This window comes from Lichenostomus cassidix, chromosome 27, assembly GCF_008360975.1.
Source record: "Lichenostomus cassidix isolate B80296 chromosome 27, HeHo_3.0, whole genome shotgun sequence".
In the NCBI taxonomy this organism is placed as follows: Eukaryota; Metazoa; Chordata; class Aves; order Passeriformes; family Meliphagidae; genus Lichenostomus; species Lichenostomus cassidix.
The window spans coordinates 2777820-2789574 of NC_139507.1; the positions used below are offsets into that span (position 1 = coordinate 2777820).

Consider the following 11755-nt stretch of genomic DNA (forward strand, 5'->3'; position numbering starts at 1 on the left):
GGCGGGGCCGCGGGAGCACAGAGTCACCATTGGCCGTGAATTGGTGACGTCACGGCGGGGTGGGGCCGGGCCGCAGCAGGTCCCGTCCCTCGGCGGAGCCGGACGCGATCGCCGCCGTCACCGGGAGCCGCCGCCCCGCCCGCCGGGACCGCCGGTGAGCGCGGGAGGCGCGCGGGCGCTGCTGGTCGCCGGGAGCCGGTGTTCCCGGGGCCGGTTTGGGGCCGGGGCGGGAGCGGGGCTGGCATAGCGGGGTAGCGCGGGGGGGGCCTGTTCCGGCTCCCCCGTCACTGGAGGCCCGAGCCCCGGTGCGTAGCGGGGCGGTCTGTGCGGTCCGCGTCGGTCTTCCCGGCCCGCACCGCACACTGCCCGGCACGGGCAGAGCCCGAGCCAGCTTCTCGGAGAGCGAAAAGCGTCGGGACCGGCAGGGCCAGAGGAGGTGCGGCCCGCCCGAGTCCAGCTGGAGTCGGGCCGAGGCTGACCCGCCGTGGCTTCGGGGTTCCGGTGCGGAACGGGGCAGAGGCTGGTGCGGCTGGTCCCAGCGCTGGTAGCGTTGTGCTGGTGGCAGGACTCAGAAGCAGGGCTGGAAGACCCGGCTGAGATCAGTGGAGCTGCGAGCTCAGGGCTGTCACATGCCTCTTGGACTACAGCAGCAGCTCGGGACCTCCTGCCTGCACCGAGCCTTGCTTTGGTCGCTGTCCCTGTGGGTGCGTGATGTGACGGATGGTGGCCGAGCAGAGCAGTGGGGTTCTGCAGCTCGGGAGAACGAGCCGCCCGAGAGCTCTGCGGGGGCTGACAGTGCTGCCCACTGCTCCTGCCCCCCCGGGCTCCCGGCACTGCGCTGCCCGGGTGTGGGTGGCTCCTGTCCCATGGACCATGGGACACCCCTGCGTTCCTGTCAGAGGGACACAGCCACGGAACTGGCACTGCGGGGGGATCTGGGATGGTGGGCGGCCCTGGGCCCACTCCATCTGCACCTGCAGGGACTGGCCCTGCCTGTTGTGCACATCGGGGAGTAGACCCTGCTTCCATCCTGAAGGTGATTGCTGTCACTGTCACTCCCCTGGCTGACTCCCCCAGTCTTCTGCTTCCTGTGGATCTGTTTGAGCCGCTGGAGCAGTGGTGATAGAGAACAGGAGGGGTGTGGGCTGGGTGTCCCCTGCCCCTCGGTAGGTGGTGACAGTGTCACTCGCAGCTCCTACAGTGGGAGTTCTGCTGGGATGGAGCTTGGAGAGCTGTGATGAGGAACAGCCTGCCGTTCCTCATCATGTGGGGTGATTGGGGAACTCATGCTGTGGCTGTGAGATTGCCCAGAGCCATCTCCCCCCTCCTGCTGCAAATCTCTGCATCACTGTTTCCCTCCTCCAAGGCTGGCTTTGAAATCACTCCAGAGAAGCAGAGCCAAATTCTTCTGACAGCCTTTCCAAACTGGCTCTTATGCTGCCAGAACAATTGGCTGCTGTGTCAAACAGTTTTCCATTGGGCTGTTGATGGTTGGGTGGAAGAGGGGGCAGCGAGGTGCCTGGTGCAAAGTGCCTGATGCGGGGATTCTGTGAAGTGTTGTTGATGGCATCTCTCATGACCCTGTGATGACACCTTGATGATGTCTCTGCAATGCTATTGGTGACTAAGCTTCATCCTACTCATGTCACTGCAGGGTACATGGAGTCCCAGGGTCCTTCCAAGGCCCTTTCCAGTGACACCCCCATACATGTTGTCCTAGGGCTTGTTGATTGTTGTGGGGGCACATGTGAAGGGTATTCCCTGGTGTGTCCAAGAGACGAGAAGGCAGACAGAAAGCAGTTGCAGGGTTGCTTCCAGGGCACTCCTGTTTTGAGTGAGGTGGTTAGAGTGTGCAGAGCTGTCCCAGGCTGCCAGTGACACTGCGCAGTTGGGCACGACTCTTGTGCTCTGCCCTTGCAGGGAGATAAAGAAAGATGAACTTTAGCTCTTGAGCTACTTTTAGCAGCTCTGCTCTGAGCTCTGGACAGCACGTTTACCCCCGAGCTTGCATCATGCTGGCCATGTTGGCTGCTCTCTGGCTCCATTCCAGAGACAGAGGAGAGGCAAACCGCAGAGATGGGCAAGCCCGGCAGAATTGGAAAGGTTCAAGTCTTGGATCTTTCACCCAGGCAGGGGATGCCTCCCATCGGTGGGGCTGACCAGGCAGAGGCTCTTGTGTGGGGTTTCAGGGCTGGCAGGGTCAGAATTTCCCTGATACTGGGGCCAGCTACAGTAAGGAGTTTTAGGGACCCTTTTCCTCTAGGAATGTCAGTGCTGGCTTGTGTGGATGCCAGGAGGAGCTGGAGTTAGTGCTCCAAGCTGGTTTGTCCTGCAGCTTTTTGTGGCAGTGGGAAGTGGCTGATTCCTGTCCAAGTGCTGCTGCTGCTGCATGGCAGCCTGGGAACTTTGCACTTGGCCCTTTGGTGCTCTCAGACTGGGGCTCCAGCACTGCCCTGGAATACCGAGACTGTGGCTTCCAGGTGGAATATCTGCTTGGATCATGGGTCTGGATGTGGCTTCTGGTTCAGTTTCTGCAGCCTGAGAAGAAGGTCCGCCTGTGAGCCACTTGGCACTGGGCACTGCAGGGGCTGCCCAGGTAACTGCCTCTTGTGCCATGGTGCTGCAGCACCGTCCTTGGCTCAGGGCTGGAAACACGGCCCTGGCAGGAGCTGGGCTGGGGCAGCAGCTGCTGCTGTTTCCGGAGGGGCTGGTGCAGCCTCCCCTCCTCCCCCCCGTTCATGGTGCAATAGGAAGCGAGGTGGCTGAGCTCACCATCCAGGCAGGGCACTCCCTGCGGGGCTGGTGGGCTTTCACTCTTGCCTGGCCTGTGCATTTGTTGGGTTTTCCCTGCAGCAGCAGCACCACTCTTGCTAAAGAACTGAGTGGAAGGGCTGGAGCCCTGCAGCTGCTGGGGCAAAGAGAGTGTTCCTCGAGCTGCTGCAGCTGAGAACTGGCCACAAAGAACTAAACACATTGTGGAATGGGGACTCTGCTGTGCTGCTCCACACACAGCCCTGGCCTATGGCTCACAGCCCAGCCGTTGGTCTGCAGCATCACAGAGGTTCTGTCACATCAGCCAGGTCTGACTCCAGGGCTCAAGGAGTCTGTCGTCTGCAGGACCTTGCGCAGCCACCATCTCTCTCCTTGTCTGTTCACTTGTTCCTCCATTGAAAGCAGGTTTGGTTCACGTGGACTTCCCTGAGGATTGCACCAGAGGGTTGTGGTTCAAGGTTAATGTCCTGTGGAGGCTGCTCCTGCCTTTGGGGCTGTTCAGGGCTGTAAAGTTCTAAAAATCTCTCTAACGCCCAAGTCAGTGCCAATGTCTGTCCCCTCCCTGTGTCTCAGCCCACAAAGGATGTTCTCCCTTTCTTTCCTCACACCAAGACAAATGGGAAAAGAGTCCCTTGGGAGAGCAGGATGTGCAGTGATGCTACATTGCTCAGCACAGGGATGTTTGGGAAAAGCAAACCACTTTCTGCAGGGAAGTGACTACTGATGTCACGTGGAGCTCTATCTTCATTTGCCAGCACAGCTGGAGTCCCCTTGTTAGCGTCAGTTTGATTTCCATTGATACAAGTCATGAACTTGAAAATTGCTCCTTCCTTGTTTCTGTAGTTTCCCGGTAGTCTCCGCCTTCCCCACTTACTGTAAGCTCCACAGTCACTTTCCTGGCTCCCGGCAGGGCCAACCAGGAGTGCCTGCAAGACCAAATTAAAGCCTCCTTCCTACCTGTTGCTAGTGACCTGCCTGCCCGTGCTAGCTGTCCTGGAGCACTGTGCCCTGGGCTCGTGCCCTGGCTGTCTCTGGTGCTGGCCACCTCAGCCCTTCTCAGAGGGGTGCAGTGGTCACAGCTGGGTCCTGGCAGGAGGGAGCCAGAAGCCCCTGGGAGCCAGCTCTGAGCTAAGCGTGTGCCCATCCCAGCAGGTCTCCGGAGCCGGCCAGGATGGCGCAGTGGAACCAGCTACAGCAGCTCGACACACGCTACCTGGAGCAGCTCCACCAGCTGTACAGTGACAGCTTCCCCATGGAACTCCGGCAGTTCCTGGCACCATGGATTGAAAGCCAGGACTGGTAAGGCCTTGTGAAATGGCAGTGAGGGAACTTTGCTTGGAAAACCCAGCACAGGGGCCTTAGTGGGCTGGAGGAGCTTTGTCTCTTTGCCTGGGTCCCTGGTGTGGTGGGACTGGCCTTCCTTCTTGGGGTTCGTGTGGCATCAAGAGAAGCAGGGCTATGTATGGAGTGCGACTCTGGTGCTGTTTGACCCCAGACCAAGAGAAGAGGCAGCTCTGAAGCTGGGGGATGTCCCCGTCCGGGGCTGGCTAACACTGACCTCTGTTGTAAATGGGGCTGACACAGAGCACTGATCTCTGGATCCCATCCGTGAGCCTGTGGGACATGCTCACAGACATGAGGTGCTGGTGTGCACTGCCTGCCTGCTACATGGCCAGACTGCAAGCCTGAGTCCACAACTTCTATCACCCAGTCACTTCGGGAGCAAGGGTTTGGTTTGTTGATGTGAAGTGAGTCAGGCCTGCACTGGCCCTTGCTGTGGTGGAGGTTAGGGTGGCTGGTAGATTGTGGAGTCAACCATCCCTGGAGATGTCCAAAGAATGACTGGACATGGCACTCTGTGCTCTGGTCTACGTGACAAGATGGTGATTGGTCACAGGTTGGACTCAGTCTTAGAGGTCTTTTCCAACCTGAATGATTTTGTGGTTCTGTAAGTTGCACAGGGGATGGTGGGCATGAGCAGAGCCCCCTTGCATGGTCCCCTGCTTTGCCCCTTGGCCTGTGCCAGGCACCCAGGGCTCTCCCTCTCTGGCACAGGGCATATGCTGCCAGCAAGGAGTCGCATGCCACGCTGGTGTTCCACAACCTGCTGGGGGAGATTGACCAGCAGTACAGCCGCTTTCTGCAGGAGTCCAACGTCCTGTACCAGCACAACCTGCGCCGCATCAAGCAGTTCCTGCAGGTGAGGTGGGAAGTGCTGGCTTGGCAGGGGTAGGCATGGTGGGGGAGGTGGTGAGAGTCCAAGCGATTCCTTGGCACAGCTCACCGTCCACAGCCCTCAAGGATGTGGAGATCCTAGGGGTTGACCTGGGCCTGCTAACTGGTGAGTATTTGACCCTTTACAGAGCAGATACTTGGAGAAGCCAATGGAAATAGCCCGCATCGTGGCTCGCTGCCTGTGGGAAGAGTCCCGGCTCCTCCAGACAGCTGCCACTGCAGCCCAGGTCAGTGGCCAGGTATCTCAGGGCCTCTGTCCTGATTCCCAAGAGGCAGGACTGAGCCTGTGTGTTTTGGCTGGGTGAGGTGAGCTGGGTGCCCCCATCTCTCCTTTCCCTAACCCTGTGCCACCCTGGAGCTGATGCTGGAGTGAGCAGCCAGCTGCCCTGGTGTGTGTTAGGGATGGGGTGAAGACCCATCCAGCAGCACCCAGGTTACAGCCCTGTCACTATGCCCTTCTTGTCCCCTCTGCAGCAAGGGGGACAGGCAACACATCCAACAGCAGCTGTGGTGACAGAGAAGCAGCAGATGCTGGAGCAGCACCTGCAGGATGTCAGGAAGAGGGTGCAGGTATGTGTTTGCCTGTAAACCTTCTGTTTTCCCCAACGTGGTGCTTGGCTGCTTTGAATGAAACCACATCTCTTGCCTTGCAGGATCTGGAGCAGAAGATGAAAGTGGTGGAGAATCTCCAGGATGACTTCGATTTTAACTACAAGACTTTGAAAAGCCAAGGAGGTAATGACAGCTCATTAGCATCTGCAAACCACAGAGTGTTCCTGCAAGGAAACTTGCTGGAGAAGTATTCCAGCCTCCACTCCCAGCGGGAATGTGCTCAGGCTCAGGGCATTTGCATGGCAATTGGAGAAACCTGGTCTTTTGTTTCTGCCACTGTGATGCTGCCCATTGATGAAGCTGAACTGAGCTCTGCTGTAGGCACAGCAGTGACATGGGGAGGGATTGGCCATTGAGGTGTTTGATGGCCGTGCCAGATTCCTGCTTGGCTACAGGGGACTTTCAGGGCTTTTGCCATGGAAGTGTTGTGTTGTTGTGGCACTTGGGAAGGTGGGAAGAATCCTTGTGTGTGGCTGAAGCTTCTCACCTCTGCACAGACATGCAGGACCTGAACGGGAACAACCAGTCAGTGACCCGGCAGAAGATGCAGCAGCTGGAGCAAATGCTGACAGCACTGGACCAGATGCGCAGGGTAAGTGAGGCAACTGGCCATCCAGATTCCCCCAGGTGCAGATTGCCCTTCTTTAGAGTCCAAGTTTGGTAGTTCCTGCATGGCCAGAACCAGGAACAGTGCAGCAAGCACAGCCCTCCGTGACTTCTGGCTTGTCTGTGAATGTGAAACTTGTGGGTCTGTAGGGGAAGTCACAGAGTGCTGAAGGTTCTGCTTTCTCTCTTGGCAGGGCATAGTGAGTGAACTAGCTGGCCTGCTGTCGGCCATGGAGTATGTGCAGAAAATGCTGGCGGATGAGGAACTGGCAGACTGGAAGAGGCGGCAGCAGATTGCCTGCATTGGTGGCCCACCCAATATCTGCCTGGACAGGCTTGAGAACTGGTGAGAGCTGGCCTGGGACTGTGTCAGTCCCCAGAGCAGTGGCACTCATGCACCTGCTGTGGAAATGAGCTCTTGGTCTCTGGAAATGTCTTTGCAAAATGGTTTCTGATGCCTGCACCTGTGAATGTAACCCACTGCTTAGACTGAGCCATGATAGTGGGCACAGTGCTGGAATGGTGTCCCTGTGTCCCCAGCTCCGTGCCTGGGGGATTCTTAGGCTGCTGAAAAGTTTATGGCCCTGGTGTCACCTGGGCATGTGGAGGTTTTGCTTGTAATGCATGTTCTAGAAAAATGCCCTGGGCTTGGAGCCAGAGACACACTCAGTTCTTGACTGGTTTGGCATGGAGAGCATCTTCTGGCATGGGAGGGGGAGGGCTCTGCAGGCTGGACCATGTGGGCTTGGCAGCCAGAGCTGATGCTGGTTCTCTCTGCTCCCCTAGGATAACGTCTCTTGCTGAATCACAGCTACAGACCCGGCAGCAGATCAAGAAGTTGGAAGAACTGCAGCAAAAAGTATCCTATAAGGGTGACCCAATCGTCCAGCACCGGCCCATGCTGGAGGAGCGGATCGTGGAGCTGTTCAGGAACCTGATGAAAAGGTGCAGAGGGCAGGCGGGAGCTGCAGGCAGTCCTGGTCCTGGCCATGGGTGGAGGGTGGGCACTGAGGGTTTGACTGTGGTCCCTGTGCTGTTCCTGCAGTGCTTTTGTGGTGGAGAGGCAGCCCTGCATGCCCATGCACCCCGACCGGCCCCTCGTCATCAAGACAGGTGTGCAGTTCACCACCAAAGTCAGGTGGGTCACTGTCACCCGCGGGTGAGGGACGGGAGATGTGCAGGGAGGGCAGAGTGGGATCACTCTCTGACAATGCTGGTGCAGATGCAGCCCCCAGCGTACCTTGGGAGCACTGGTGCTGGGAAGGGATGGATACCAGCAGGCTAGATCGCAGAGGGATGATCCCAGCAGGCTGGAGCGCTGCCCACATGACTCAGTGCCGGGCTGGCTGGGGCTCCGCCATGTTCCTGCAGGCAACCGGGTTCTGGTAAATCCCATTGCGGGGGTGGGAAGCATCAGTGCATCCCTGGCCAGCTGCTGCTCAGCTGGGCCGTGTTCCCTGCCAGCCTCCATGGAGGGAGGCTGCTCTGACTCTGGCCTCTGCCTGGAGCTTTCTTGCCCTCTCCCAGCTGGGTGTCCATTGCCCTCTTGGCCTGTGGCAGCCTCTGGCCCAGACTAGTGTGGAGGATGTTTGTTCAGAGCCTGGTGTGGGCAGTCAGCAGCCCAAATGAACTCCTTGGGATGCTCAGGGGAGCATCAGTATCTCCCTGGTTCTGGGGACAAGTGTTGGGGCTGACATGTCCTATGCCCATGTGAATGTGTGCCCAGGGCCACCGGAGGAGCTGGTCCATACTGTTGGCTGCCGGCTGTGCCAGGTGCCCTGTGGAACAGGAGGTGTTTGTGTGCACAGGATGTTTATGTTCTCTGTCTGCTGACTCTTGCAGGTTGTTGGTCAAGTTTCCAGAGCTGAACTATCAGCTGAAAATCAAAGTCTGCATTGACAAGTGAGTCCTGTGCTTCCCTCCTAGAGGCACAGGGTGGGTTTACTGGGATGGGATGATTCCTGCTGCCCTTGGATTGGGCACCATCTCCACACCAAGGGCCAGCATTGAAGGGGAGGGTGCAGGGTGGTGCTGAGTTCTGAGGGTTCACCTCCACGTGGGGGTAAAGCTTGTGGGGCTCATGGGACTCGTGCAGGGATGCAGCTAGCACAGCACACCAGCTTGTCTGCATCAGGGTGGGAAGGCCACTGCCATGACCTGGTGTCTCTTTCCCCTTTCCTAGGGACTCTGGGGATGTTGCAGCACTTCGGGGGTAAGTGCACTGTTTGGTTGTTTTTTCTTGTTTCTGTTTTTACTCTGGGCAAATATCCTACCACACATTCACTCCAAGACAGCCCTGTCAGCCACACTTTTGTCTTCCCAGGTCCCGGAAGTTTAACATCCTGGGGACCAACACCAAGGTCATGAACATGGAGGAGTCGAACAATGGCAGCCTCTCAGCAGAGTTCAAGCACCTGGTGGGTACCATGAGCTCCTGGGCTGCTCCTCTATGGCCATGTGTCATTGTGGTTCTGCTGCAGCCTTTCTCTCTCTCTGCAGACTCTGCGGGAGCAGCGGTGTGGGAATGGAGGCCGAGCTAACTGTGATGTGAGTGCAGGGATCCCTGGGAGGGGGACTGGCCCTTGACAGGGGCAGCTGAGCTGGGAGGGGAGGCAGGAGCCCTGCCCTGAGGTGGGGGGTCCACTGGCACCGATTGGAGCATTGGCAGCTGCCAGGCCAGTCCCCGCCAGTGTTGGGCCTGGTGGTCATGCTCTTGGCTGAGGATGGATGTTTTGTTGTGCTCATGGTGTCCCCTTCTGCCCCAGGCCTCACTGATAGTCACTGAGGAGCTGCATCTCATCACTTTTGAGACAGAAGTGTATCACCAGGGGCTGAAGATTGACCTGGAGGTGAGGCCTGGGTCACTGCTTTCCGCTGCCATGGGCCTGGGTGAAGAGGAGCCGTGGGAGTTATCCCAGCCCATGGTCACACCCTCTCTTTGCAGACCCACTCGCTGCCTGTGGTGGTCATCTCCAACATCTGCCAGATGCCCAATGCCTGGGCGTCCATCCTGTGGTACAACATGCTGACCAACAACCCCAAGGTAGGGCTGGCGTGGGGAGGCAGCTGGGCAGGTGTCAGGATGGGGGTGTCACAGTGAGAGAGAGAAACTGAGGCCAGGGAGTGAGGCTGAGGCAGGACCTGGCCCTGCTCCTGTCCCATGTCCCGCTCAAGGCTGTGTCTTCCCTCGTGCAGAACGTGAACTTCTTCACTAAGCCTCCCATTGGGACCTGGGACCAGGTGGCAGAGGTGCTGAGCTGGCAGTTCTCCTCCACCACGAAGCGCGGCCTCAGCATCGAGCAGCTGACCACACTGGCAGAAAAACTGCTGGGTAAGTGCTGTGTGACGTGGCGTGGTGTCCTGCCCATCCCTGTTGTCCCTTGGCATGACTCCCCACCTGTATGTGTCATCTAAGAGTGAGGTCCGGTGTTTGGCCTGGGAGCTGTAGTTTTCAGTTGCTTGGTTTTCTCCCAGATGACACAAATCTTGAGTTGCTCCCTGGAAATGGTGTCTTTGAAAGAACAACTCTATTTAAATGGTAATGTTTCTGTTCTCTGCCAGGACCAGGTGTGAATTACTCTGGCTGTCAGATCACCTGGGCCAAGTTCTGCAAGGTAGTAATCCCTCTGTTCCCTGAGCACCTTCCCTTAGCTGTTCCCTTCCTCTGAGCAGTGCTAGCAGCCTCTGTCTTTTCCTCAGGAGAACATGGCTGGCAAAGGCTTCTCCTTCTGGGTCTGGCTGGACAACATCATTGACTTGGTGAAGAAGTACATCCTGGCACTATGGAATGAAGGGTGAGTGCCAGCCCAGAGCTGGGGTTAGGCTGGGACTTAGAAGGGTCCCACGGGTTCCATCCTGATGGCGTGGGGTGCCTTGTCCATGTGCAGGTGGGCTCTCCTGGGGTACTTTCTGCTGGTTCAGAGTGAAAACTCACCTGGGTATCCATAAAATGTCAGTGCCCAGGCCAAGTCCTGCTGTTGAGCAGAGCTAGCAGGGCTCAAATCCTGGAGGAGCTGCTCCTGTGCCCTAATCCACATTTGTTGTTCTTGCTTCCTCCTGCCCAGGTACATCATGGGGTTCATCAGCAAGGAGAGGGAGCGAGCAATTCTGAGCACCAAGCCCCCAGGGACCTTCCTGCTGCGCTTCAGTGAGAGCAGCAAGGAAGGTGGCATCACCTTCACGTGGGTGGAGAAGGACATCAGTGGTACGAGTTCTACCCTTGCTGCCCCCAGTTCCTGGCTTGGCATTCCAGGCTCCAAAGGGGCCTTGGACCCCCTGATAAGTGCTTGTGCTTTGTCCTTGTCCCAACAAGCTGTCTGCCTGGGTTAACTTCTAAGCCTGCCTGCCCTTTGCTGATCTTTGCCTCTTGGGTGTCAGTGCCCACATGCTGCCCATGAACAGTTTTCTATAGCACTGAACCCAGTCAGGTCCCAGTCCTGCCCCATGGTCTGCTGGCTGCCTGGTAGGGCAGAACACAGCCCCAGGCCCATCTTGTCCCTACTGCTCCAGGGGTGTCTGGGGGCAGCCCTGCCTCTGTCCTCTGCCAAAATTCTCATTCCTTGCACAGGGAAGACACAGATCCAGTCAGTGGAGCCTTACACCAAGCAGCAGCTGAACAACATGTCGTTTGCGGAAATCATCATGGGCTACAAAATCATGGATGCCACCAATATCCTGGTGTCCCCACTGGTGTACCTGTACCCAGACATCCCCAAGGAGGAGGCATTTGGAAAGTACTGCCGCTCTGAGAGCCAGGAACACTCAGAAGCGACGGACTCAGGTAGTCGTTGACTTTCTGTGACTCCTTTGTCACAGGAAGGCTCTGGGGATAGCACCAGCTGTCACCAGCCAGGACACTGTGCCATCCCTGGAGGGCACAGCCACAGTGTGGGGACCAGACATGGGGTTCTGTGGGCTATGGGCAGAAGGTGGGCACTGCCTGTGCTCCGAGGGGCAGAGAGGATTCATCCTTGGGTGGCTGGTGACAAAGCTTCTCCCTCCTCGCAGGTGCTGCTCCATACCTGAAGACCAAGTTCATCTGTGTCACCCCGTGAGTGTTCCTGAGGGGTGTCTGTCAGTGATTGGGAGTTGTTTGTGTCCTCAGCTTTACTTGAGGGAGAGATTTCCTTCCTTTCTTTCCACCTGTATCTGAGCTTTGCTTGGGTACTGTGGGGTTCCCAGCCTGGGGTGTTGGTGGGGGTTGAGCCAGGCTCCGGCTGCTGCCCAAACCACAGCCCTGCTCTTCCCCTCCGGGGCCCCTTTCCTCTGGAGAGCTCTGGGGGCCGCTGGGCTGTGCCCGGGGGCCCCTCAGCGGGTAGAGGGGTTGTTAGAGAGCTCGGGCCAGGCCCTGACTCGGGAGTTTCTGTGCTTTTTCTCCCTTGGACAGCACCTCCTTCAGCAACACCATCGACCTGCCCATGTCCCCGCGCACCCTGGACTCGCTCATGCAGTTCGGCAACAGCAGCGAGGGCGCAGAGAACAGCGCGGGCGGGCAGTTCGGTGAGTCAGGGGGGGCCCCAGGGGGGCCAGG

The 11755-nt window shown here is 58.0% G+C and overlaps 1 protein-coding gene across 3 annotated transcripts in view; it reads left to right on the plus strand.

Annotated features, from left to right (window-relative positions):
- Positions 1 to 11755, plus strand: part of STAT3 (signal transducer and activator of transcription 3) — a 13433-nt gene continuing 1678 nt past the window's right edge. Inside the window, exons 1-23 of one of the 3 annotated variants that reach the window (XM_085083597.1) lie at positions 1 to 154; positions 3925 to 4071; positions 4828 to 4972; positions 5136 to 5234; positions 5482 to 5577; positions 5661 to 5742; positions 6117 to 6211; positions 6420 to 6571; positions 7012 to 7170; positions 7271 to 7363; positions 8068 to 8127; positions 8408 to 8437; positions 8549 to 8642; positions 8725 to 8772; positions 8991 to 9074; positions 9170 to 9268; positions 9421 to 9556; positions 9787 to 9839; positions 9925 to 10019; positions 10290 to 10429; positions 10793 to 11008; positions 11233 to 11275; positions 11612 to 11724. In XM_085083597.1, the coding sequence (XP_084939723.1) occupies positions 3944 to 4071; positions 4828 to 4972; positions 5136 to 5234; positions 5482 to 5577; positions 5661 to 5742; positions 6117 to 6211; positions 6420 to 6571; positions 7012 to 7170; positions 7271 to 7363; positions 8068 to 8127; positions 8408 to 8437; positions 8549 to 8642; positions 8725 to 8772; positions 8991 to 9074; positions 9170 to 9268; positions 9421 to 9556; positions 9787 to 9839; positions 9925 to 10019; positions 10290 to 10429; positions 10793 to 11008; positions 11233 to 11275; positions 11612 to 11724 (2260 nt within the window). In that variant the 5' untranslated portion in view covers positions 1 to 154; positions 3925 to 3943. Of the gene's footprint in view, positions 155 to 3921; positions 4072 to 4827; positions 4973 to 5135; positions 5235 to 5481; positions 5578 to 5660; positions 5743 to 6116; positions 6212 to 6419; positions 6572 to 7011; positions 7171 to 7270; positions 7364 to 8067; positions 8128 to 8407; positions 8438 to 8548; positions 8643 to 8724; positions 8773 to 8990; positions 9075 to 9169; positions 9269 to 9420; positions 9557 to 9786; positions 9840 to 9924; positions 10020 to 10289; positions 10430 to 10792; positions 11009 to 11232; positions 11276 to 11611; positions 11725 to 11755 lie in introns of all 3 variants that reach the window. The other 2 variants (XM_085083600.1, XM_085083599.1) reach the window with 2 other exon arrangements.